This window comes from Pseudophryne corroboree, chromosome 6 (genome assembly GCF_028390025.1).
Source record: "Pseudophryne corroboree isolate aPseCor3 chromosome 6, aPseCor3.hap2, whole genome shotgun sequence".
NCBI lineage: Eukaryota > Metazoa > Chordata > Amphibia > Anura > Myobatrachidae > Pseudophryne > Pseudophryne corroboree.
Window position 1 is genome coordinate 515,386,660 of NC_086449.1, and position 27,842 is coordinate 515,414,501.

At 45.6% G+C, this 27,842-nt stretch overlaps 1 protein-coding gene across 2 annotated transcripts in view; it reads left to right on the forward strand.

The window, feature by feature from the left end:
• Positions 1 to 27,842, forward strand: part of ZFC3H1 (zinc finger C3H1-type containing) — a 265,037-nt gene that overhangs the window by 193,433 nt on the left and 43,762 nt on the right. For both annotated transcript variants that reach the window (XM_063927461.1, XM_063927460.1), the window contains 3 exons: positions 8,799 to 8,985; positions 10,606 to 10,797; positions 22,205 to 22,439. In XM_063927461.1, the coding sequence (XP_063783531.1) occupies positions 8,799 to 8,985; positions 10,606 to 10,797; positions 22,205 to 22,439 (614 nt within the window). The remainder of the gene's footprint in view (positions 1 to 8,798; positions 8,986 to 10,605; positions 10,798 to 22,204; positions 22,440 to 27,842) is intronic.

The window sequence follows — 27,842 nt, forward strand, 5'->3', positions numbered from 1 at the left end:
CGTGCCTGTGGCTACACAGGACTTGGAGGACTCAGAGTCCCTGGATGTGGTCAGGGCTTTGAAGATTTACGTGACCAGAACAGCTAGGATCAGGAAGACTGAAGCTCTGTTTGTTCTGTATGCGGCCAACAAGGTTGGCGCTCCTGCTTCAAAGCAGACAATTGCTCGCAGGATCTGTAACACGATTCAGCAGGCGCATTCTACGGCAGGATTGCCATTGCCTAAATCGGTTAAGGCCCATTCCACTAGGAAGGTGGGCTCTTCTTGGGCGGCTGCCCGAGGGGTCTCGGCACTACAACTGTGCCGAGCTGCTACTTGGTCGGGGTCAAACACCTTAGCAAAGTTCTATAAGTTTGATACTCTGGCTGAGGAGGACCTCATGTTTGCTCAATCGGTGCTGCAGAGTCATCCGCACTCTCCCACCCGTTTGGGAGCTTTGGTATAATCCCCATGGTCCTTAAGGAGTCCCCAGCATCCTCTAGGACGTTAGAGAAAATAGGATTTTACTTACCGGTAAATCTATTTCTCGTAGTCCGTAGAGGATGCTGGGCGCCCGTCCCAAGTGCGGACTTCTTCTGCAAGACTTGTATATAGTTATTGCTTACATACGGGTTATGTTATAGTTGATCGTGTTTGAACCGAGGCTATGTTACTTGTTCATACTGTTAACTGGGTAGTTTATCACAAGTTATACGGTGTGATTGGTGTGGCTGGTATGAATCTCGCCCTTAGGTTACATAAATCCTTTCCTTGTACTGTTCATATCCTCTGGACACAGTTTCTCTAACTGAGGTCTGGAGGAGGGACATAGAGGGAGGAGCCAGTGCACACCCAGAATCCAAAGCTTTCTTAAAGTGCCCTATCTCCTGCGGAGCCCGTCTATTCCCCATGGTCCTTACGGAGTCCCCAGCATCCTCTACGGACTACGAGAAATAGATTTACCGGTAAGTAAAATCCTATTTTTAAAAGGGTCTGCATCTTCCACGGGCAGATTGGAATGAAAAACCAGCCCGGGAAATTGATGGAAGCAGCCCTATTGGGGTCGGGGTCTGTAGACGGGGTGTGATCTGTCAAGGGGGGCGGGTTCCCTCCTTATAGAGTCTGAGGGGTGTATAGTGCATGTCACTAGGTTGGGGGGGGGGGTGTTACTGTGTCTAGGGGGGTAATACACTGACACGCAGACACTGATGCTGATACACAAAATGGATGCTGACACACAGGCAGATGTTAGCACAATGACACTGACACACAGATGCAAACACACAGACTGACGCACAAGCAGATACTGAAACACATATACACAGAGTTTGAGGCTCACAGCAGGGCCTTCTGACACCTACCTCAGCGCACAGTAGCTGTCAGCACATCCAATACATAAACCGCACCCCACCCCTCATTCAACACGCATAAGTAGCTGACACCCAGCTGGCAAAAATCTCTCTCCCTCTGCATTATACCGCAGTGCCAGTAGCCCCCCCCCCCCCCTTTTCTCCCCTGCAGCAGCCGGCAACCCTTCTCTCTGTACCCACCCAGCAGCAGCTCTTTCCACCAGCAGCAGCCTCCCTCTCTCTCCCCAGCAGCGGCCGGCAAGCCCCTTCTCTGTCCCCACTTAGTGACGACCAGCAAACCACCCTCTGTCCCCCTTCCACAGCGGCTCTCTCCCCCCGCAGCAGCCGGCAACACCCCTCTCTCCCTGCGAATCAGCTCTTTTCCCCGGCGGCCAGCAAACCCCTTCTATCTTCCTCTGCAGATGCTGTTCTCACCTGCAGGCTGTAGCAGCCGGCAACCCCCATCTCTCCCCGTGCATCGGCTTTCTTCTGCCGGCAAGTAAACCCCTGCTATCTTCCTCTGCGGATGCCGTCTTCACCTGCAGCGGCTTTTAACCCCCCGCCGATGGGTCATAGCGCTGGCTGCCTCGGAGCAGGAGGTAGGACTGGGGCACAGATGAATCGGCCCATCCTGGTGGAAGGGGGGAGCACAGCCTGTAAAGAGAGGACGGGGCCAACCCACCAGCAAACCATCCCGGCGTGCCAATCCGCCCCTGCCAGGGACAATTGGCTCACTTAAGATTTACCTGAGTGGGACTCCTAGTCTTTGTAACACTGTCAAGTTAACTTTTGCCAGGATTGATACAGACTATAGTCCAATAGATCGGTTCCTCCATTCCAGCGGATTTGTTCTTGGTGGCTGGTTCCACAATAGATATCCGTGCGCTCTAATAAATCAGGGAGTGCCTCCTGATCTAGTAGAGCATGGCGCAGAATGGTGCCTCCATCATGCAAAGACATGGTCCACTGTCCACGATTTACAGATTTTCCCTAGTTTCTTGTGTTGCATCCAAGGATGCTAGCTGTTAAGCTGTGTTTGAACATACATTCTGCTAGGGATAACTTTGGTACTTTAGCTGTGTCCCACAGATTGCTTAGTTCTGTATCTTGTTTGGAATGTATGTATGTTCAGGGTTAATTGTTTACTCTATACTTTGAGGCTTTTCAATGTAGTAACTGGATAGAGGCTGGGGACATTTTATGTAAGTGGAACATAACTGACAGGGTAATATAGCTTTCTCTAACATCCTAGTGGATGCTGGGGACTCCGTAAGGACCATGGGGAATAGACGGGCTCCGCAGGAGACATGGGCACTTTAAGAAAGAATTTAGATTCTGGTGTGCTCTGGCTCCTCCCTCTATGTCCCTCCTCCAGACCTCAGTTTGAATCTGTGCCCGGACGAGCTGGGTGCTGTTCAGTGAGCTCTCCTGAGCTTGCTGTAAGAAAGTATTTTGTTAGGTTTTTTTATTTTCAGGGAGCTCTGCTGGCAACAGACTCCCTGCATCGTGGGACAGAGGGGAGAGAAGCAGCCCTACTCTCTGAAGCTAGGTCCTGCTTCTTAGGCTACTGGACACCATTAGCTCCAGAGGGATCGTACACAGGATCTCACCCTCGTCGTCCGATCCCAGAGCCGTGCCGCCGTCCCCCTCGCAGAGCCGGAAGACAGAAGCCGGGTGAGTATGAGAAGCAAGAAGACTTCGAAATCGGCGGCAGAAGACTCCGTTCTTCACATGAGGTAACGCACAGCACTGCAGCTGTGCGCCATTGCTCCAAACACTCCTCGCATACTCCGGTCACTGTAAGGGTGCAGGGCGCAGGGGGGGGGCGCCCTGGGCAGCATATGGACCTCTGTTGGCAAAAGTACTCATATATACAGTTGGGCACTGTATATATGTATGAGCCCCAGCCAAAAAGATATGTATTTTAGCGGGACAGAAGCCTGCCGTCGAGGGGGCGGGGCTCTTCCCTCAGCACTCGCCAGCGCCATTTTTTCACAGCTCCGCTGAGAAGAAGCTCCCCAGGCTCTCCCCTGCAGATCACTGTAGAAAAGGGTAAAAGGAGAGGGGGGGCACATAATTAGGCGCTAAAAACACAATATACAGCAGCTACTGGGTTAACATTAAGTTACTGTTATTCCTGGGTTATATAGCGCTGGGGTGTGTGCTGGCATACTCTCTCTCTGTCTCACCAAAGGGTCTTGTGGGGGAACTGTCTTCAAAAAGGGCATTCCCTGTGTGTGTGGTGTGTCGGTACGCTTGTGTCGACATGTCTGATGAGGAAGGCTATGTGGAAGCAGAGCGGGAGCAAATGAATGTGGTGTCTCTGCCGACGGCACCGACACCTGATTGGATGGATATGTGGAAGGTTTTAAATGATAATGTTAATTCCTTGCATAAAAGGTTAGACAAGGCTGAAACCTCAGGACAGTCAGGGTCCCAACCCATGCCTGATCCTATGTCGCAGAGGCCGACAGGGTCTCAGAAGCGCCCACTATCCCAAATTATTGACACTGATACTGACATGGATTCTGACTCCAGTGTCGATTACGATGATACAAAGTTACAGCCAAAATTGGCTAAATCCATCCGTTATATGATTATAGCTATTAAGGATGTGTTGCACATCACAGAGGAAACCCCAGTCCCTGACAGGAGGGTTCATATGTATGGGGAAAAGAAGCCGCAGGTAACTTTTCCTCCCTCACACGAGCTCAATGAGTTATGTGAAAAGGCTTGGGAATCTCCAGATAAAAAACTGCAGATTTCCAAAAAGATTCTTATGGCGTATCCTTTCCCGCCAACGGACAGATTACGCTGGGAATCCTCCCCTAGGGTGGACAAAGCTTTGACACGCTTATCCAAGAAGGTAGCCCTGCCGTCACAGGATACGGCTACCCTCAAAGATGCTGCTGATCGCAAACATGAGGTTACCCTTAAGTCCATTTATACACATTCAGGTACCTTACTGAGGCCGGCAATCGCGTCGGCTTGGGTGTGTAGTGCTGTAGCAGCATGGACGGATACCTTATCTGAGGAACTTGATACCTTAGACAAGGATACTATATTAATGACCCTGGGGCATATTAAAGACGCTGTCCTTTATATGAGAGATGCTCAGAGAGACATTAGCCTACTAGGTTCTAGAATAAATGCTATGTCGATTTCTGCCAGAAGGGTCCTGTGGACTCGGCAATGGACAGGTGATGCCGACTCAAAAAGGCACATGGAGGTTTTACCTTAAAAGGGTGAGGAATTGTTTGGGGAGGGTCTCTCGGACCTGGTCTCCACAGCTACGGCTGGGAAGTCAAATTTTTTGCCATATGTTTCCTCACAACCTAAGAAAGCACCGTATTACCAAATGCAGTCCTTTCGATCACAGAAAAACAAGAAAGTCCGAGGTGCGTCCTTTCTTGCCAGAGGCAGGGGCAGAGGAAAGAAGCTGCACAACACAGCTAGTTCCCAGGAACAGAAGTCCTCCCCGGCTTCCACTAAATCCACCGCATGACGCTGGGGCTCCACAGGCGGAGCTAGGCCCGGTGGGGGTGCGTCTCCGAAATTTCAGCCACAAGTGGGTTCACTCCCAGTTGGATCCCTGGGCAATAGATAGTGTCTCAGGGATACAAGCTGGAATTCGAAGAGATGCCCCCTCACCGATACCTCAAGTCGGCCCTGCCAGCTTCCCCCTTAGAGAGGGAAATAGTGTTAACTGCAATTCACAAATTGTATCTTCAACAGGTGGTGGTCAAGGTTCCCCTCCTTCAACAAGGAAAGGGTTATTATTCGACCATGTTTGTGGTACCGAAACCGGATGGTTCGGTCAGACCCATATTGAATTTAAAATCCCTGAACATGTACCTAAAAAGGTTCGAATTCAAGATGGAATCGCTGAGAGCGGTCATTGCAAGCCTGGAAGGGGGGATTTTATGGTGTCTCTGGAGATAAAGGATGCATACCTTCATGTACCCATTTATCCACCTCATCAGGCGTACCTCAGATTTGTGGTACAGGATTGTCATTACCAATTTCAGACGTTGCCGTTTGGTCTCTCCACGGCTCCGAGAATATTTACCAAGGTAATGGCGGAAATCATGGTACTCCTGCGGAAGCAAGGGGTCACAATTATCCCATACTTGGACGATCTCCTCATAAAAGCGAGGTCAAGAGAGCAGTTGCTGATCAGCGTAGCACGTTCTCTGGAAGTGTTACGGCAGCACGGCTGGATTCTGAATATTCCAAAGTCGCAATTGGTTCCTACGACTCGTCTGCCTTTCCTGGGCATGATTCTGGACACAGGCCAGAAAAGGGTTTATCTCCCGATAGAGAAGGTTCAGGAGCTCATGACACTGGTCAGGGACCTATTAAAACCAAAACAGGTGTCAGTGCATCACTGCACTTGAGTCCTGGGGAAGATGGTGGCATCATACGAGGCCATTCCCTTCGGCAGGTTCCATGCGAGGACCTTTCAATGGGACTTACTGGACAAATGGTCCGGATCACATCTTCAGATGCATCGGTTAATCACCCTATCCCCCAGGGCCAGGGTGTCTCTTCTGTGGTGGCTGCAGAGTGCTCACCTTCTCGAGGGCCGCAGATTCGGCATTCAGGACTGGGTCCTGGTGACCACGGATGCAAGCCTCCGAGGGTGGGGAGCAGTCGCACAGGGAAGAAATTTCCAAGGTCTGTGGTCAAGTCAGGAGACTTGCCTTCACATCAACATCCTGGAACTAAGGGCCATTTACAACGCCCTACGTCAAGCAGAGACCCTGCTTCGCGGCCAATCAGTTCTGATTCAGTCAGACAACATCACCACTGTGGCTCATGTAAACCGACAAGGCGGCACAAGGAGCAGGGTGGCGATGGCGGTAGCCACCAGAATTCTTCGCTGGGCGGAGAATCATGTAAGCGCACTGTCGGCAGTGTACATCCCGGGGGTAGACAACTGGGAAGCAGACTTCCTCAGCAGGCACGACCTCCACCCGGGGGAGTGGGGACTTCATCAATAAGTCTTCGCACAGGTTGCAAGTCGGTGGGAACTGCCACAGGTGGACATGATGGCATCCCGCCTCAACAAGAAACTACAGAGGTATTGCGCCAGGTCAAGAGACCCTCAGGCGATAGCTGTAGACGCCCTGGTGACACCGTGGGTGTTCCAATCGGTCTATGTATTTCCTCCTCTTCCTCTCATACCCAAGGTGTTGAGAATCATAAGAAAAAGAGGAGTGAGAACAATACTCATTGTTCCCGATTGGCCAAGAAGGACTTGGTATCCAGACCTGCAAGAAATGCTCACAGAGGACCCGTGGCCTCTTCCTCTAAGACAGGACTTGTTGCAACAAGGGCCCTGTCTGTTCCAAGACTTACCGCGGCTGCGTTTGACGGCATGGCGGTTGAACGCCGGATCCTAGCGGAAAAAGGCATTCCAGATGAGGTCATTCCTACGCTGATAAAGGCTAGGAAGGATGTGACAGCTCAACATTATCACCGTATATGGCGAAAATATGTTGCTTGGTGTGAGGCCAGGAATGCCCCTACGGAGGAATTCCAGTTGGGACGTTTCCTTCACTTCCTACAGTCAGGAGTGACTTTGGGCCTAAAATTGGGTTCTATTAAGGTCCAGATTTTCGGCCCTATCCATTTTCTTTCAAAAAGAGCTGGCTTCTCTACCTGAAGTTCATACGTTTGTGAAGGGAGTGCTGCGTATTCAGCCCCCTTTTGTGCCCCCGATGGCACCTTGGGATCTTCATGTGGTGTTGAGTTTCCTGAAATCCCACTGGTTTGAACCACTCAAAACGGTGGAATTGAAATATCTCACGTGGAAGGTGGTCATGCTACTAGCATTGGCTTCGGCTAGGCGTGTGTCAGAATTAGCAGCTTTGTCACATAAAAGCCCCTATCTGGTTTTCCATGCGGATAGAGCAGAGTTGCGGACCCGTCCACAATTTCTGCCAAAAGTGGTTTCGTCCTTTCATATAAACCAACCTATTGTGGTGCCTGTGGCTTCTACTGACTTGGAGGATTCCGGGTTACTTGATGTGGTCAGGGCTTTGAAGGTTTATGTAGCCAGAACGGCTAGGGTCAGGAAAACGGAATCTTTGTTTATCCTGTATGCTTCCAACAAGGATGGTGTTCCTGCTTCAAAGCAAACTATTGCTCGCTGGATCTGTAACACGATTCAGCAGGCTCATTCTGCGGCTGGATTGCCGCTGCCAAAATCAGTTAAGGCCCATTCCATTAGGAAGGTGGGCTCTTCTTGGGCGGCTGTCTGAGGGGTCTCGGCATTACAGCTGTGCCGAGCAGCTACTTGGTCAGGTTCAAACACTTTTGCAAAGTTCTACAAGTTTGATACCCTGGCTGAAGAGGACCTTGTGTTTGCTCATTCGGTGCTGCAGAGTCATCCGCACTCTCCCGCCCGTTTGGGAGCTTTGGTATAATCCCCATGGTCCTTACAGAGTCCCCAGCATCCACTAGGACGTTAGAGAAAATACGATTTTACTTACCGGTAAATCTTTTTCTCGTAGTCCGTAGTGGATGCTGGGCGCCCGTCCCAAGTGCGGACTTTCTGCAATACTTGTATATAGTTATTGCTGCAATAAGGGCTATGTTATTGTTGCATCAGGGTTGAACTGATGCTCTGTTGTTGTTCATACTGTTGACTGGTTAAGTTTATCACAAGTTATACGGTGTGATTGGTGTGGCTGGTATGAGTCTTGCCCTGGATTTCCAAAATCCTTTCCTTGTACTGTCGGCTCTTCCGGGCACAGTTTCTGTAACTAAGGTCTGGAGGAGGGGCATAGAGGGAGGTGCCAGAGCACACCAGTATCTAAATTCTTTCTTAAAGTGCCCATGTCTCCTGCGGAGCCCGTCTATTCCCCATGGTCCTTACGGAGTCCCCAGCATCCACTACGGACTACGAGAAATAGATTTACCGGTAAGTAAAATCTTATTTTTTGCTTTATTAAATTGTGTTACTTCGTAGTAAATTGCTTATGGTCATGATAGTTTTGATTTGAACTATAACCCAATAACACTTCTGTTCAGAATTTGCATCCCCATTAAGCAAATTTGTTTTGACTGTACTTTGAAGGTTTTGTATTGGTCTGTTCTAATCTATCCTATTTGTGCATGTCTCAAAAAAGTACCAAGTTGTAACAAATTGTTAATGTACAGTATACCTGTGTTGGCCACCTTCTATACAGGTTTTTTAAGGAGGATGAATGAGCGATCAGCCTGATGTCCTCGCTGCTCTACAGGGGATTGTTTTCTGACATCCTTGTAGGAAGTGATTAAACTTTCACAACTGGTTCCTGTTTGGTTGTGAGAGAGCTTATGTAAATAAGGGACACATATTAATGGCAAGAAATTTGCTAATTATCTGACATTGCTTTTAGAATGTGTGTTTGTGTTTGCTATTGATGCTAGATATTTAACATAACCTAACCCTTTATGTTGTATTGTGACTTGTATTTGCAGGACGTCCTCAGAGTGTTTGGACTCCTCATTAAATGTGTTATCCCGGGCACTGGAGCATAATAGAGATAATCCAGAGATCTGGAGCCACTACCTCAAACTGTTCTCCAAAAGAGGATCTAGAGAAGAAATAGAGGAAATGTGTGAAACAGCTGTAGAATATGCTCCTTCTTATCAGATTTGGTGGATGGTGAGTATTGTCTTAGTAAAAAAACTTTTTTCTTTTTCATTTTTGTTGTGCTTTTTTTGTTTTAATAATATGATGTACAGTACTGTGCAAAAGTTTTAGGCAGGTTTGGATAGCATGCTTCAAAGTAAGAATGCTTTAAAAAAAAAAAGTGTTAATAGTTTGCATTTTGTTATTTGTTGAAAATAAATTGAATGAACATAAGAGAAATCTAAATCAAAACCGTATTTGGTGTGACCACCCTATGCCTTCAAAACATCATCAATTCTTCTAGGTACACTATCTTGCAAACAGTTTTTGAAGGCACTCAGCAGGGAGGTTGTTCCAAACATCTTAGAGAACTAACCACAGATCTTCTGTGGATGTAGGCTTGCTCAAATCCTTCTGTCTCTTCATGTAATCCCAGACAAACTCGATATTGAGATCAGGGTTCTGGTGGGGCTATATCATCACTTCTAGGACTCCTTGTTCTTCTTTACGCTGAAGATCGTTCTTCATGACATTGTATGTTTTGGGGGGGGTTGTGTTGCTGCAGCATACATTTGGAGCCAATCAGACACCTCCCTAAGGGTATTGCATAATGGATAAGTACCTACATGCATTTCTTAGCATTGAGCACAAAGAAACTGGCAACGTTCAGGACTGTAGATGCAGTGGTTGGCCAAGGACACTTAGTGCATCAGATGAAAAAACACATGCTTACTTGCCTTTGAAATTGGAATATGTTCAGTAGTGCCATCAGCTCAGAACTGGCGGAAACCAGTGGGACCCAGGTACACCCATCTACTGTTAGAAGTCTTACAAGAAGTGGTCTTCAGAGAAAATTTATGGCCAAAAAGCTACACAGTACCTTTGATGTGGAAACAAACTCAACTATGCACTAAAACATAGGAACTGGGGTGCAGAAAAATGGCAGCAGGTGCTCTCAATGAGGAGTCAAAATGTGAAACATTTGGCTGTAACAGAAGGCAGTTTGTTCACCGACGTGCTGGAGAGCGGTACAATAATATGTCTGCAGGCAGCAGTGAAGCATAGTGGAGGTTCCTTGCAAGTTTGGGGCTCCATTTCAGCAAATAGAGTTGTGGATTAGGTCAGTATTAATGGTGTCCTCAGTGCTGAGAAATGCATGCATGTACTTATCCATAATAAAATGCCTTCAGGGAGGCGTCTGATTGCCACCGAATTTATGCTGCAGCTGGGCAACGACTCCAAACATACAGCCAATGAAATGTAAAGAACATCAGTAATCCTTTTTTAGACCCCTTGTAATGATAGTGCAGCACTTCAGGACACACTTTCTTTAGCATGTTCTTTATTACATTCTGTAATAACATAAATGTGCTTTAGTGATCGTACTGTGAGCATGTGCCAGACACCCCTGTGATTTCGCCTCCTTTCTCTCTGGCTTACAGTGTCACAGATCACTGTACTTTAGGTGGTCAGGAAGGTGCATAGTGATTGTACTCCATTTGTGGCCTTTTCACTCTGTAATTACAATTATTGCTACAGTACTAAATGGGTTTTTAAATTGCACACATTTGACAGTAACTAAAGTAACTTGCCTTTTGGGGTTTGTTTTTCTTTTCTTTTTTTTTTTTTTTTTGGGGGGGGGTTTCACTGTAGTTCCTGACCTTGGAGAATTCCTTTGAGGGGAAGGATCAAGTGTGCAACCGAACATTGCAGTACCTGATGCGGAAAACAGAGGAAGATGAAAAATCTGACCTGCTTTCATTGCAGTGTCTAGAAATGTTGCTGTACCGAGTACATTTGCACCTGTTTACAGGAAGAGTGCAAAATGCTCTTTCCATTTTACAGGTAAATGAATTGTTCCATAGTGACGATAAGGATTAACTTATTTATATTTATTTTTCATCCACTAGGGGTCACTGGAGTACTCTTGGATATGGACGGTCGATAGCAGGGAGAGACACATTTAAATATTTAAATGTGTAACCATCTTCCCCCCTCCATACTCCCAAGTGCCTCAGTGTTTTTTGTGTCTTCGAGTTGGGAGGACACGTTCCTGATGTCTGCAAGGACTTTTATTTTACTTGTTTCCGACAGTCCCTTCCCAGCTTACTGAGAAGTGTGGGTCCGGGACGGTGTGCTGCTGCTACAGCAGCGTAAGGCTTGTCGGTGCTTATCAGAGAAGCACCGCCATAAACCTTATCGGCACATGCTGAATCAGCCATGGCTGCAGAAGCAGGGCATATCTTATAGAGAAGGCCCGTCATTGTCTCGGGTGCGGTGAGTGACATGCAGACGGTCAGCTCACGCTGCCGCCGCTCCATGTGTGTGTGATTTCACTGGGGGGATGGGGGTTACAGGCGCTGCGCCCGACACCCTCTCCCCACCAACGCTGCTGTGGACGTCCTGGAGTACATATACAGTCTTTATAAGCAAAGCAGATTATTCATCCTATGATGTGAATAATATATATATATTTGGGTGTTTGACACAATTTCTGTACCATTTACATACTGGGTACGCCATTTTATAATTTGTTTTGTCCAGGAATTTTATGGCTGTCCTACAACACACGGCCACAGAGGGGGCAGGGGTGTTGGTAGAGCTGCTTCAGAAAGTAAACTACTGCATAGTATATAGGGTGTGCCACTGGTGCACTCAAGCACACTTCATTTCTTTATATATTTATTTTGTTAAAATTACTCAGAGCTGGGTGTATACATAATTCTGGCACACCATCCGCTTGCACGCTGGATCTTGTACATACGGGTCCCAATAAGGACCTCTGCCTTGATTCTTCTTGAGCGATGATGGCTGGTATAATGGCAGAAGAACTCAAGGCGGCTGAGTCAGATATACCGTCTCAGCAACCAAAGTGCTCAGTCTAGAACTGTCCATGTATAGTTCATTCATAATCTTTTGTCCCATACTCTGTGTTACGATCTGAGCATTCAATGCTAGTCCTGAATATTTCAGGAAACAATGAGGTTGTAATAAATCCAGATAGAGGCTGTTCTGTGCAAAGCAATTTAAGTTTTACTAACCTTTCCCAAACTAGCTGCGACATTTCGTTACCAGTGGACTCTCTTTAGTTTTAAACAAAGTTCACTATTCCAGTCCTAGCACCAACAACGCGTTATGATCTTTCGCTGCGTCAGCTGGGGGGGCCCAGCTAAAGGCCATTTATACTACAGCGGAAGTGTTTACACTTGCTTGAGTTGGGGTTTAAGTTAACATGGCGGTAATTATATAGGCCACACAGCTCAATTTAGGCCCACAACAGGGCCGTTTACTCAGAACACCTTTTACTTCTAAACTATCACATTGCTTAATCACTTGAGTATTTGGCCTACGTTATCTATAGATGGCCAAGTAAGTTCTCGTTATTTTTGACAAGCTTATTCGAAAAATAGTGCCGTTACCTTTTGTTGGCGCTATGTTATTGGTCCTTATTAGGACACATTAGATTCTCAGGCTACTGGAGGCAGTACACGTGGTAGAGAACGTGCTTTTCAACAAAGCCACTAGCCGTCGTCAAAACACAAAGCCAGCTGACAAGCCAGTGGCATTTACGGTTTTCCAGCCTATCTCTGACCATCCATTGTGCAAGCATGTGTTCAGACGTTCCAGTTGATGATTTTGCAGACATACACAGATGGGGAGCTCTGCAGTTTCGCAGAATACACAATACAGTGCTGTAGACTGCTATTCAGTCTCTCGTAGACTCAGCAGATTTGAATTAATCCGGTGCACAAGTTCAGGTATTTTATACCAATCTTTAGATAGTGCCTAAGCACACTGATATTGACCTTAAGGATGCTCAATCACTATATAATTTTCTACAGATGCAAGATGTGATCGCTGCAGTCAGCGATTGTGGGTCTGAACCACAGGAATTCAGGATTTCACTGAATTTCAAGACTGCGTACTTACAAATGTTTGTACTTTTGGGTTGCTGTCAAACAAAACCATTATCACTCAGGTACTGCCTCCGGTATCACAGATGTGATGCTTGTGGAACGTGATGTCCATGATAATTGCTCATCTCAGATCCATAAGGGTGCTAATAGTTCGTACTCAGACAACCTACTCAAGACGTTGTCTTAACACATGCTTTCACCTTGCTTTATGGCAGTACAAGGTCCTACTTTAGCACGATTGTACCTGTCGGCGGTAAAAGCAAGGTATTTGTCGTCTGGTACTGGTAGTGCTCTAACCACGACCAGTTTTGGTGCATTCAACTATTCGTGTAGATAGTAGCATCTTTCCATGCATTCCCGTTCAGAATATTTCACGTCTTTTACAGCTTAATCTGCTCGCACAGTGGTCTACCTCGCATCAACAAATTCAGCAGGGGGTGCCATTGGCTCCAGGGTCCAGAGTATCGATACTCTGATTGCTCACGGCTCCAAAAAAAAAAAAAATTCACTGCGGGGAAGTCCCATGATTATACGAGACGTTTCTCGATTCCTAGATTGAGTCGAGCATCACCAGGTGATATTGCCACTGTTCACTACAGGAGTGGACAACTAGAAAACAGACTGATTCAGTCATCAGGATCTTCACCAAAATAGAATGGCCTGTACATCCACATGTGTTCCAGGTCTTAGTCCAGCGGGTGAGTTTCCCACAGGTGGATTTACTGGCATCTCGCCAAATTCATCACACACTCACGTAGGTGTTCAAAACAAGGCTGGGGGCAGTGTATGCTCTCACAATAGTGTGACCATACAACCTCGTAGCTGTTTCCACCATTCCTGCTGCTTACTCTGTTGATAAAGCGGATCACGTGAGAAAAGCCAAGACTGTAATCTTAGTGGCGCTTCATTGGCCTTGGAGAGCGTGGTTCTCGGACCTCGCTGGCTACTCACAGACAGTCCGTGGCCGTTCCGCTGCGTCCATACCTTCGGGAAAAGGGTCAGTTTCGTTAGCGCGGCTGCGTTTCACGTGGTGGCTATTGAAACCGCTCTCCTAAAACTAGAGGGCTTTTCACAGTCGGTTATTCCAACCATGTTACATGCTGGGAAGCCGGTTACAGCAGCTCATTATCACAGAATTGAGCAAGCTTATGTTGGTTGGGGTGAAGCTCGGAAGTTTCCGACATCTTTCAAATGATTCCGTCTGGTGCTATGTTTACAGACGGGGTTACATGGAGGACTAGGTTTAACGACACTAAAGGTGCAGTTTTTCTATTTCTCTTTCATCCACTAGGGGACACTGGAGTCCTAAACAGTAGGGGTGTGAAGCTTGCAACCGGAGGTGTGGCACAATCTAAAATTAGCATTGTCTGCACAGCCGGTTCCTCCCCCTTCACATCCCTCCTCCCTCAGTTTAGAAAATTGTGCCTAGGAGGTAACAGGCACTGAAGGGAGCTCCTGCTCCTTGAAGTTTTATTTATTTCATTATTTTTTTTAGTCATTCATGACTGGCCCAATCCCTCCTAACTAAAGGGAGGGTGCAGGTTTTAAAATACAAAACGGTAAATGCCCAATCCCACCTAAATGAAAGGGGGTGCAGGCTTTACCAGAAGAGACAGCTGCGTCCCCCTAATAAAAGGAGGACAAGGTTCAGGATTGAGAGACAAGGATTCCTACTAAAGGGGTCTGCATCTCTCAAGGCACAACTGTGAGTACTGGTTGTTTTTAAGAAGTAGCATTAGGTTTTTATTATTTTCCTATGGGGCTTAGTGAGTGCAGACCTTGCTACTGTCCGCAGCGTGTAAGCTGTATGCAGTCCATGTAAGGAGTCCCGCTGTTCCCTTCACGCAGAAACGCTTTGCTAGCATAGAGGCCGCTATATGTGATCACTAATCAGATCCCCACAGCAGCGCGCCAGAGGTCCCGGCACACAGAGACAGAGCAATAGTGCCGCGCGGCTGAGGAGAGCCACGTGTGGGGGCGGCCAGCGGGGATCAGGAGCGCACAGTACAGAGCGCGCTTGTGTCTTCCCTGTCAGCAGAGAGAGGCGCCGCTACGGGACCTGTGAGAGCCGTCCCGGCGCGCGCCGGCCAGCGGCAGATAGTATTACCGCGCGGCTGAGCAGATACCCTCAGCCGCCGGAGGCGGGGAGCGGGAGGAGAGACGCTGCAGTGAGCAAGTGGCTGAGAATAATTCCTCAGCCGCTGGAAAGTTCTACAGCGCAATATACAGGGCGGCCAGTAACGGCAAGTTAGGCTCCCTTCAGCAGAACACACGGCCATACAGCCAAAATTTTTAATTGGCAGCCATCTTAAAATTCATGCAGGCGCCACAAAAACTGAGGAGCATGGATTACACTATTATAGATTAGTAGTAAGACAGCACCCTCTGCTGGTGAAATGTTATAATGCCTAAAGAATATAATATGATTATGATTTATTTTCAAAGGAACTCTATTACAAAGAGCCTGCAGAAAATATGAGGAAGCAAGTAAAGCTGACTCTTAACACCGTAGCTGACTAACAGTTGGGTGAGAGATGTTTGCAAGTCGGCTGGCTGTAAAGACAAAAGAAATTATTTTATTTTGTTTTATTTTTATTTTTCTGTACAATATAGAGAGATTTCCAGCCAGGCAACTCAACACCTTTTGCTTCCATCATCTATCACAGTCTTTCTCTTCCTAGTTTAAAGGGTGAAAGCGCTGCGACAGTCTGGTAAGGGGTTTAGTCAACATGTCTAAAACACCAACCAAGACCTCCAAGACCTATTATGTTGCATGTAACGGGAAGAGCACGCGGATGGCACCTCCGAGGTGTGCGATTCCTGCTTAGACAAGGACGTTCCACCTGGGAGCAGTGCTCCGTCTAGGTCATGGAAGAATAAGATAGAATCTCCAATGTGATGGCGGAATCCCACACGCAACAATCAGGGCTGCGGGATTCTCAGAGACGATGGAAGACGTTCTCATCAGGTTAACGCCGCCCACACAAGCAGTAACGAATGTGTGCAAGGCAGTTAAAAGGCCTCATCCTCTTATACTGGAAGCAGAGGAGGAAAGGGGTCTTCCCATTTGATACATCATTGAATCTAACCTAGACGCCGATTTTCCAGAAGAGGACATGGCAATCTCAGGTCTTGATTCTTTAAGCGAAGTGGTGAAGGAGATCCTAACCTTTAAGGTGGAAGAAGTAAAGGAGCCAGAAGAATTTGAATTGTTCGAATCCCAAAAGCCGCGTTCAGCAGCGTTTTCCATTCCTAAATCCCTCCAATCTCAAATGGAGGAGGCTTGGAAACAGCCTGACAAACGTTTTAACTTTTTGAACAGGGTTTCAAGTAACTCATCCCCTACCTACGGGTGTAATGGATAAGTGGGAGACTCCACCAGTAGTGGATGGTTCCCTAGGAAGGTTGTCAAAGACGACAACCTTACCATTACCTAATGTAACGACTTTACGAGGTTTACACAGCCTTAAAGTCAATTTTTGTAGCAGAAATAGGCCTACGGTTGTCTACGCTTGAGTTAACAAGGCCAGGGGAACATGCTCTGGACATATTGTACAGGCTATTGAGGGGGAAAATGGATTGGAAGAAATTACCCAACTGGCGGAACACATTCGAGAATCCGCTTCATACTTGCGTCAAGCCTCTAAGGATATTCGCAGGCTAACATCGCGCATATCTGCATCAGCCGGATCGGCTAGACGGACAGAGAATGGCGAGGAGACTCTGACACCAAGAGGGCGTTAGAAGCCATCCCCTTTGGGGGTGAGAGGCTTTTTGGTCCACAGTTGGACAAGTGGATTTCGCAAGCTACAGCAGGGAAGTCCTCTTTTCTACCTACTCCTTATACAAGAGCCACTACACAGGTTAGGAGAGGTTATTCAGAACCAGCGTTTCATTCATTTAGATTGCCGTCCCTGCTAGCCCGAGGAAGCGGTTTCGGTATACAAGTACGTGGCGACAGAGGTAGAGGCTGCTCACAGGTAGCAGCCAGAAAGCGGGATAAACCTGCTGACAAGACCGTGGCAGGACGGTCTCCCGGCGCACCTGGGATCCCCCTTGGTGGAGCACGTCTGGAAGGTTTTCGGGTCATCTGGGCCGACACCGCACCAGAACCTTGGATAAACGACCTAATCTCCCAGGGGTACAAACTTGATTTTCCACAGAGGCCTCACAGTCAGTGTTTTTACAATGGGATTTCCTCGGTGCCCTCAGAGAGCAAAAGCACTACTGCCAGCAATTCAAAAATTGCTAAAGTCAGAGGTCATTATTCCGGTTCCCGCCTCTGAGAGGAACGGGTCTCTATTCCAATCTTTTTGTCGTGCCAAAGCCAGACGGGACGGTCAGGCCGATACTCTATTTATTTAAAAGTTTTAAACCGGTTTCTAAGGGTCTCCAGATTCAAGATGGAACCAATTCAGTCGGTCATTGCATAGAACAAGGCGAGTTCAGGGTATCCATGGATGCATATCTGCATATCCCAATCTGGGCCCCTCACCAGGCTTACATAAGGTTTGCACTGGTGACGGATCACTACCAATTCAGGTCCTTGCCGTGCAGTCTGTCTTCGGCCCCAAGAATCTTTACGAAGATCATGGCACTCATGGTTGCAGAATCTAGACTATTGAGGGTCACGATTAGACCTTATCTAGACGATATACGATACAACAGTTGATCAAGGATGTTCAGACATCTCATCAATTTCTCATTCAACATTAGGTGGAATGTGAATTTCCAGAAATCCAATCTCATGCCTACTCAACGGATTCAATTCCTCGGTCTCATCTTGGACACAGTACAATTGAGCGTATTCCTACCAAAGAACAAGGTCCAGGACCTACAGAGGTTAGTGGCTCAGGTACTGAGGTCACAAGCGGTTTCTCTACACCTCTGTGTGCAACTTCTCGGCATCATGGTGACGTCTGTCGAAGCTCTCCAGTACGGCAGACTTCATTCCCGACCATTACATATGAACCTCATTGCTCAGGGAGCAGGGTCACACTGGCTTCTACATCGAAGAATACAACTTCCACCGTGCATACGAACCTCCTTACCTTGGTGTTCGTTGCACAGGAATCTCGCAGCAAGCAAGAGATTCGGCATTTGGGATTGGAGGAACGCTACTGGAGAGCGGCCTACCCATAAACATTCTCGAACTAAGAGCAGTTTACAATGCACTTTTCTTAGCCGAAGACCTAGTCATGGATTAACACATAAAGATGCAGTCGGACAATGTCACGATGACAGCGTACATAAACCGTCAAGGAGGAACAAGGTGCAGGGTGGCGTTAAAGGAAGCCACACAGATCTTGTTGTGGGCTGAAGGGCGAAACATCATCCTCTCGCCAGTGTTCATTCCAAGTGTGGAGAACTAGGAAGCAGATTATCTCAGTCACCAGGACATGCATCCGGGAGAGTGGTGCCTAAATTCACGGATTTTTTACATGGTGGTGAGGAGATGGGATCTACCTCAAGTCGACCTAATGGCGTCTCGGCAATACAATCAGCTGTCCAGATATGTGTCCAGGACAAGAGATCCAGCAGCAGATGGCGTGGATGCATTAACGCTTCCTTGGTGTTACAGGAAGGTTTACATTTTTCCACCTTTCCAACTCATACCCAGGTTTCTAAAAAAAAAGGTTTTTAAAACAAGCGAGTGTAGGCGGTTCTAACCGCACCAGATTGGCCCCGCAGGAGTTGGTACTCAGGCCTGCGAGGGTTACTAGCGGGAGATCCTTGATGGTTACGTCAGAGAGAGGACCTGCGATCTCAGGGACCGTTCCAACAGCCCTGAACAGGCTGCATTTAACGGCGTGGCTATGGAAAGCATGGACTGGTGTCAGGAACGTTGGTGGAATTCGACGGACTTCCACTTATCCAGACTTCTATTTTTCCTTTCTGCCGGTCTGGCGGTATGACTGAGGCTGGGCTCTCTGAAGGCTCAAGTTTCGGTTCTCTCCATCCAATTTCAAAGGCGGTTAGCATCCTTGCCAGAGGTTCAATCCTTTTTACAGGGGGTTCGGAGGACCAAACCCCTTTTTCGTCCTTCCACTGCGCCTTGGGACGTAAATTTGTGGTTGGAATTTTTGTGATCCCAACTTTTGGGCCGTTAGTAAGAACATAACTGAAATATCTCTCTTGGACGGTCACATTAATGCTTGCCTTGGCTTCGGCCAGGCGGGTTACTGGGTTGGGAGCCTTATCGTGTAAGAGTCCCTTTTTAATTTTTCATGAGAATAGGGCGGAACTCCGTACAAGAGCAGATTTCCTTCCGAAGGTTGTTTTCGGGGTTTCACGTAAACCAGACAATTGTGGTACCATCTTTTCAGGATCTGGCAGATGGGGACGTGTACTTGGATGTTGTCCGAGCTTTACGGGTATACGTACAGGTTACGTCGTCTTTCAGAAGGTTTGACTTTTTGTTTGTCTTAAGGATGGGCCAATGAAGGGTTGGCCAGCATCTAAGCAGTCTTTGTCTAGATGGATTAGACTTGCCATTCGGCAAGCTTATATTTCCTGTGGAAAACAGGTTTTGGTTCAGACGGGTGCTCATACCACCCGATCAGTGGGTGCTTCAGGGGCGGCTGCCAGAGGTGCTTTCATTACTCAACTTTGCAGAGCGGCGACGTGGTCCTCAGCCCACATGTTCGCGAAATTTTACAAGTTTGATACCTTTACGTCCGGAGACTCTTAAGTTCGGACGTTTAGTTTTGCAGGTCACCGACAGCACTCCCTCCCTGGGGGATAAGTTTGGGACGTCCCCTACTGTATAGGACTCCAGTGTCCCCTAGTGGATGAAAGAGAAAAGAGGATTTTGGTACTTACCGATAAATCCATTTCTCTGAATCCTCTAGGGGACACTGGACGCCCGCCTCGGTGCTGTCAATCTGCTGCGTTCAATCTTCCTGTTAAGAAAAAAAGAAAAGAAAAAAAAGGTTTGTACAAACAGCGTTAGTTTTTCAGTTAAGAGTTTCTTGGATGCTGTTTGATATGTTGTACGGTTTGGTTCCTCGCCATGTGCTATCGTGTCATGTCCTATTCTCTCGGTCAAATTTTCCAAACTGAGGGAGGAGGGATGTGAAGGGGGAGGAACCGGCTGTGCAGACAATGCTAATTTTAGATTGTGCCACACCTCCGGTTGCAAGCTTCACACCCCTACTGTATAAGGAACTCCAGTGTCCCCTAGAGGATTCAGAGAAATGGATTTATCGGTAAGTACCAAAATCCTCTTTTTGACTATTTTCTTTCAGCGCCGTTTGGCTCTTTTGCCAACAGCGCATACGTTTCTGCAGGGTGTCCTTACAGTTTAACCTCCATTTATACCACCTACATTTTCATGGGATTTCAATCTACTTTTAGGTTTTTGTAGTCCTCACTTTTTGAACTCTTACAACAAGGGGCTGTTAAGTTTCTCAATTACACACCAGTTTTCTTCTAGACTTGCCTTCGGCAAGGTGTGTTCTAAATTAGGTGCGTTGTCATGTAAACCACTGTATCTGTTTAATGATTACAATGCGGAACTTCGGAAGAATTTCGTTATTCAACCAGAGGTTTCACATAAATTTGCAGAGGGTTCAGCTACTGTGAATTTGGTTTGTGCGCTTCGCATTTATGAAGCCGGATATCCACAGTACATAGAATACATTGCTTGGTCTTTATAATGCAGTCAACGTAGTTTGGCCAGATTCCAGTCGGATGTTGGCTGGATGGATGAATTAAGCTGACCAATTGTCAGGCTTATTTTCATACTAGTTTACAACCACCTGCATTGATTTCAGCATTCCACGCGTTCTGTGGGAACGTCATGGACAGCAAGTGGTAAACATAGTTGTCACGGCACACGTTTGTGGGCTTTTACAAGATTAATAATTTTTGCGGCATCAGCATGTAGCTTTGGCCGTCTATTGTTACAGGTGACAACCAGCTCTCCCGTACTTTGGTACGTCCCAAGAGTACTCCAGTGACCCCTAGTGGATGAAAAAGAAAATAGGATTTTGGTACTTACCAGGTAAATCCTTTTCTTTGAATCCATAGGGGGCACTGCATGCTCACCCAGAGCAGTTTCACCTGTCATGTGGTAGGTTCAGTATATCTTATGGTAACACATTCTCACCGACTTGTTGGAAGCTTACGGTGATTATCGGTTGTCTGGTCAACTTTCCAGTTGTCTGTTATGTTAGGTGTCAACTTTACAGTTGTCTGTTATTTTATAATGTTGTAACTCACCATGGTTCATCCTCTCTTTCACTCCTGTTCGTCTCAGCACAAAAAACACTGAGGCACTTGGGAGTATGGAGGGGGGAGGAGGGTTACACATTTTAAATATTTAAATGTGTGTCTCCCTGCTATCGACCGTCCATATCCAAGAGTACTCCAGTGCCCCCTATGGATTCAAAGAAAAGGAGTTACCTGGTAAGTACCAAAATCCTGTTATTTATTTATGTTGGTTGGGGATTTTTTGTAATTGTCCCATTAGTATCCAAGTGAAAACCAGTTCCTCTTATGTTTCCATGTGTCCCTTCAGCTAATAGTTTGTAACTAAAACAGTGTTCTGTGCTTTGTAGTTCTCAAAATGGAATTTGTCATGCTGTTAAAACTGAAAGTGAATGATTAATTGATTACCTTCTTTAAGTAATATATGGAGATTATTTCTCTCCTTTACTCAATTGGCTGCATGCAGAAACACAAACACATTGCTACTTCACAGCACTTTGTGAAATGATAAGCTCTTCCATCTGTAGAAAAGATAAAGTGTAATTCACCATAACAGTTAGTTATTTAAATGCTAAGATCTTTTTACAAGATAGATGATGGTCTGTTTTATGACACTGACTTTGTGTCAGTGACGTGTGGTGGGGTGAGGCAGAGTCTTTCCTGTCATACTTATGTTTAAACCAGAGTTTTGACTGAATAAAATATATGAAAAATACTGCTAATTTGTTTGAAATATCTTCTTTGCATTATTATAATAATTTTTAAAGCCCAAACTCTAGAGTAAAAAGTCTGTCGGGAGGCAGTGCCTCACCTGTGTATCCTTTCCACACATCTCTAATCAAAACTCACCAGATTTCCAGGAGTTTATAATGCTGCACCTGTGTATAATGCCCAGATGTACCCTTTGTCTCATATATTGCATGTAAATTTGGCTCTGGGGTTAGCCAGTGCCTCCTGAGCCATTTAGCTCACCGCACATCCCTGCTTTGTGTACATGCCAAAAACCATGGTACAGCCAATATTTTGAATGAATGGAGAGTTTCACATTTTACCCAATGTATATACAGCATTTAGTTAAGCAAGTTTTACTTAGCTTTAATTTTTGTTTTTAATGTGCTTCACAGAATGCTTTAAGGTCTCCTTCTGAGAAGAGTATAGCAGATCACCTTACTCCCAAGGATCGCTGCTTAGCATGGCTTTCTTACATTCACCTCATGGAGTTCGGTAGTCTGCCTGATTTCTATGACTCAACAATTTCAAACCCCTCCAGGGTAGTTAACAAGGAGCCGTCTCTAATACCTTGGCTGAGTCCCCAAAGTGTAACGACTGATCCTATCATGTTGCTTGCTCTATTTGAAGGTGTGTCATACTGTTGCTGATTTGCATGTGTACTTCTTTGTGTTGTTATTTACTGGTCACAGTATTGCAGCAACATGTATTGTAGACGGCAGGATTGTTGCTGGGCCTCGTAGCTCTCAGTGGTTTTGTTTTGTGTGTGTTGTTTTTTTGATTCTGTTACTGGTTTATAGCAGTATTTTGTAATGATCCTAACTACTAACATACTGTAGCTACAATATACAAATATAGTGACTTCTTCTTAAATGGTGCCCCACCTCTGATGTTTCTACAAGTTGAATTTGTATTTTTTCCTTAATCACTAGTAGAGTTCATCGGTTCATCAAAATCTTAAATGGTTATAATGTAGAGATTGTAATGGGGTATAGGCTAATATGGATGATTAAGATTCTAGCTTTATAGCACTAAGTAATATGGTGGGACTGATTTGCTACATGCTAATAATAAATTCTAGACTTTTAATCTGTACTGCTGTCACAATACCATGGCAAGGTCTGGCTATGTGACCAGGGTTAACCAGCAAATGCTTGGGCAAGTATCCAGTAATATAATATAATTAGGTTTATTAAAAAAATGTATGCCAGTAGTGAATTTACCTGTATTCATAATAAGGATATATTCAGCCACAGCAATAATAGCACTTTTATGAAAGGATTAACTGTGGTACTCCAGTGAATGTAACCATAGCATATAAGACCTAAATGTACTCCATTTTTCTGGGTCTAGCAGTGGCCACCCATGATTATATGATCAAGACTTAATTCTTTGATGTTTGACTTATGGTACAGGTAAGGTAGCAGTTCACCTTCATGGTTACCCTGATTTCGGCGGGCATACAGACCCACAGAGATATCCAGAAGACTTGCTGAACTTTTTAGTTCTTCATGAACCCTCCAATAATCAGTCAAGCCAGCGGGGCCCTTAAACCCAGCTGATATTGACATTCAACCTCAGAATTTGCCAACTGTGGTCTCTGCGGTTCTGAATTGGCTACATGCCATTGTTTCAGCTGCTGTCTCCCGCAATGGACCTTTCTACATCTTGGGACTGCATTCTTATTGAGGTGTTGCCCCTTTTTCCTGGTATTGATTGGTGGTCCTTCGATTTGGGCATAGTTGGCGGTCTGAAGTTGCCCATCAATGTCTGCAGATATGACCCTTTATAAGAGGGCATCCCAGTGGAAATAACATTAACTTTACCCTCTCTTGTAACCTTGGATCTATGGACAACAGTTGACTGTTGCTTCTATAGCAAACATATTAAGATACAAAGCTGGGTACGGAGGCCCCACTGACTACATTTAAGAATGATGAAGACCTAATCCTAAATACATCTATTCCATACTAAACATTACTGGGGAGGAGGAATACCAAGCAAGCTAAATGTTTATTTATATGCTATATGATGTCCCTCACCTTCTCTCACCACACTTGCGTTGACCCAAGTGTTCTGAACTCTCCTTAGCAGTAATGATCTCCAGATTACACTTAAGTAACTGGGTACTACTGTGAACTCCATTGGTGTACAACTGACATTAAGTCTGCAAATGACTGGCTTGTGTATGTCCGTCAATAATAACAACCAAAATAAATCATGGTAGATATGCGCGGGTCACTGATCCCCCTAATCCACTCTGAAACAATGGCTTGGAAGGCTATACATTGCTATTAAATCGCTCCTGTCATTGTGTTTATTGTAAACATTGTATGTATGCAAATAGATCCTGCCGTCTCGTTACACAGAGGCCTTCCTGAACAGACTTCCCCTGTCTCACAAAAGCAGTCATCCCTTTGTAGCACGGAGTGAAGATAAGGGGTCTGGCATGGTGATGTGTTTTACCAACTTCTCCCTGTTGCAAAATAATCATCTGTAGCAACTAACGTTGCTACTGCACTGTCACTCAACTCCTGAGTGATGGTCAAGAATGTATTATGCATGCGGAAAAAGGGGATAGCCATGTGAGTAGTTGGCTGATGGTTTGATGTGAAAATGGTAGAAGTTAATGAAAACTAGAAATCTGCTCAAAAGCAGTATTAGAGCTCTTATATCAGGGTTAAGAGGTCTGAAATAGAGGTTCCTGGAACATCATACAGCATAATATTTATTCGGCGTGGACATAGCAGATCCATTATTATATATATATATATATATATATATATATATATATATATATATATATATATATATATATATATATATATATATATATATATGTCTCTGTAATGGCTGGCACTCCGTCAAACAGGTCAGTAAGTGCCTGGGTGCCCTCCTTACCACTAAAAGTGGAATATGTAAATGGAGAAAAGCTGGCGGCTCTCACAGGTCTTAATAAAGCAGTAATAATACGGCAAACAAGCCTTGAATAGATCAACGTTTCAGTTTTAATCAAAAAACTTTCGTCAGGATACAACAATGTACACAAACACATAAAGGTATGCAGCATGTTCCGTTGCGCTTTACAATTAGAACAGTAATAGAACAAAACTGTGTAAAAACAGACAGACATAGAGGTAGAAAGGCCCTGCTCGCAAGCTTACAATCTATAGGGAAATAGGCATAGATACACCAGGATAGATGCTACCTATTACATAATGGTCCACCAGATTGCTAGGTTCTTAATGGGTTGTATGATATGATCACCCCGCAATGTTGGCTAAGTGTCAGGAGGGTGTGAGAGTAAAGAAAAGCAAGATATGTGATGATATGTGTACTGTACAGAGAGGATGTGATTGGATAGGGAAGCATTGAAGGTTATGTGGGTGGGTCTGGAATTAAGTAGGCTTGTCTGAAGAGGTGAGTTTTCGGGGAACGTTTAAAGGTTTGGAGACTAGAGGTGAGTCTTATTGTGCGTGGGAGGGCATTCCACAGAGTGGGTGAAGCCCGGATAAAGTCCTGTAATTTTGAATGTGAACAAGTAATGCGTGTGGATGAGAGATGCAGATCTTGTGCTGAGCGGAGAGGTCGGATAGGGAGATATTTTGAGATGAGTGAAGAGATGTATGTTAGTGCAGTTTGGTTAATAGCCTTGTATGTCAGTAAACTTAATATTTCCAAAACGGAATTAATTATATTTCCACCGGGCAATAGTAGTTACCAACCTGATATCTCTATCACTGTTGAGAACTCAGCAATCATCCCTGCCCCACAAGCTCGCTGCCTAGGTGTCATTCTAGACTCTGAACTGTCCTTTGTTCCCCACATTCAATCTGTCTCAAGATCATGTTACATACATCTAAGAAACATATCCAGAATACAACCATATCTTGCGCAAGACACAGCAAAAACTCTAATCCGTGCACTCATTATCTACCGCATTGATTATTCTAACAGTCTCTTGACCGGTCTTCCCAAACACAGGCTCTCACCACTACAATCCTTTTTGAATGCAGCTGCGAGGCAATCTTCCTCGCTAGACGTTCGTAGTCTGCAAATCCGCTCTGTCAGTCCCTCCATTGGTTACCGGTATTCTACCGTATTAAATATAAAATACTTTTGAGGTAGCGAGATGTCATCCAAGATGAAATGGCAGAAAGGCATTCCGTGACACGGCCCAATACAGAAGGTGACAAATCTGCGGAGGATAGGTAGATTTGAGTGTCATCTGCATACAGATGGTACTGAAATCCGAAAGAGTTGATTAGTTTGCCAAGAGATGTGTTATAGCTAGAGAAAAGCAGAGGACCTAGGACTGAGCCTTGTGGTACCCCAACTGAGAGAGGTAGCGAAGAGGAGGTGGAATCAGAGAAACGGACCCTGATGGAGCGATTAGATAGGGAGAGAACCAAGAAAGGGGCGTGTCCTGAATACCTAGGGATTGTAGTGTCTGTATGAGAAGAGAGTGGTCAACAGTGTCAAAAGCAGCAGAGAGATCAAGGAGAATAAGAGAGTAATGGCCTTTAGATTTAGCAGTGACCAAATCATTCACTACTTTAGCCAGTGCTGTCTCTTAGTGTTGGGCACGAAATCTTGACTGAAGTGGGTCCAGTAGGCTGTGTGGGTTAAGAAAGTGTGTGAGTCGAGTGTAGGCAAGTCTCTCAAGTAGCTTGGAGGGGCATAGGAGCTGAGAGATTCACTGCATGCTTGTACAGAGAAGGAAAGATACCAGTAGGCAGAGAGAGATTACAGATTTTAGTTAAGGTTGGGATGAGCACAGCAGATACAGCTTTACTAATTTGTGAGGGTATAGAGTCAAGGGGAGAGGTAGTAGAGTAGGCCACAGGTTCTCAAACTCGGTCCTCAGGACCCCACACAGTGCATGTTTTGCAGGTATCCTCACAGAATCACAAGTGAAATTAACTCCACCTGTGGACCTTTTAAAATGTGTCAGGGAGTAATTAATACACCTGTGCACCTGCTGGATTACCTGCAAAACATGCACTGTGAGGGGTCCTGAGGACCGAGTTTGAGAACCCCTGGAGTAGGCAGATGAAAAGAGTGCAGATACTTCATCTTCATTTTAGGATCAAATGAAGAGAAGGTGTTACAGGGTTCAGGCAGGAAATTGAGCAGGTCACGGACTATGGAAAAGAGCATACCATTTAATTTCGGATCTTTTCAATCTTGTCCTTGAAATAGGAAGCAAGAACTTGCGCACAGAGAGTGGCTGGTGGGTTGGGCAAGGGAGGGACAGGAAGTGATTTAAATGTATTAAAAAGTCGCTTGGGGTTAGAGGCTTGAGCAGAGATGAGAGATTGGAAATATATTTGTTTGGCAGTGTCCAGTATCTATGTGTGTGTGTATATATATATATATATATATATATATATATATATATATATATATATATATGTGTATATATATATATATATATATATATAACAATAATAGAGGCACTCTCCAGATTTTCAAAATATGCAAAAAGTGTTCTCAGTTATTATGATATACGTTACATAGTCCACTTGAATAGAATCCCCAAGCGCTTTCGGCCCTCACCGGGCCTTCCTCAGGAGGCTATATGAAGCAGCTAAGCATCAGGTAATAAGATAACACAGCAAATCATCCCAGGCATCCAGCAGTAAATTAGGCCATGCCTGACTGGCTCTATAAATACACCTCTTCATAATTGAAATTGGCGCCAAAACCGCCCATTGTATGACCTCATAGAAATAAGACTTAGAGTACACCAGTAATCAACCTATACAACAATCACTAATAAAAAATAAACAAAGGAAGAAAAGAAAAGGACAGTGGGGCACATCCACGATGGAGAAGGATTCATCTAAAAGGTAAAACAGTACCATTCAGTGACCTCGGCGGGCTCACAAACACAGCCCGTCACCTCCGCCAGCAGCTGACGTCAGCGGAACGGCAGCGAGTTCCTGGTTATGCGTTGCTAAGCAACGACCACCGCTTCCGGCCCGTTGGGACGCACGCGTCACCCGGGCGGAAGTGCAACCTAGGGCAATG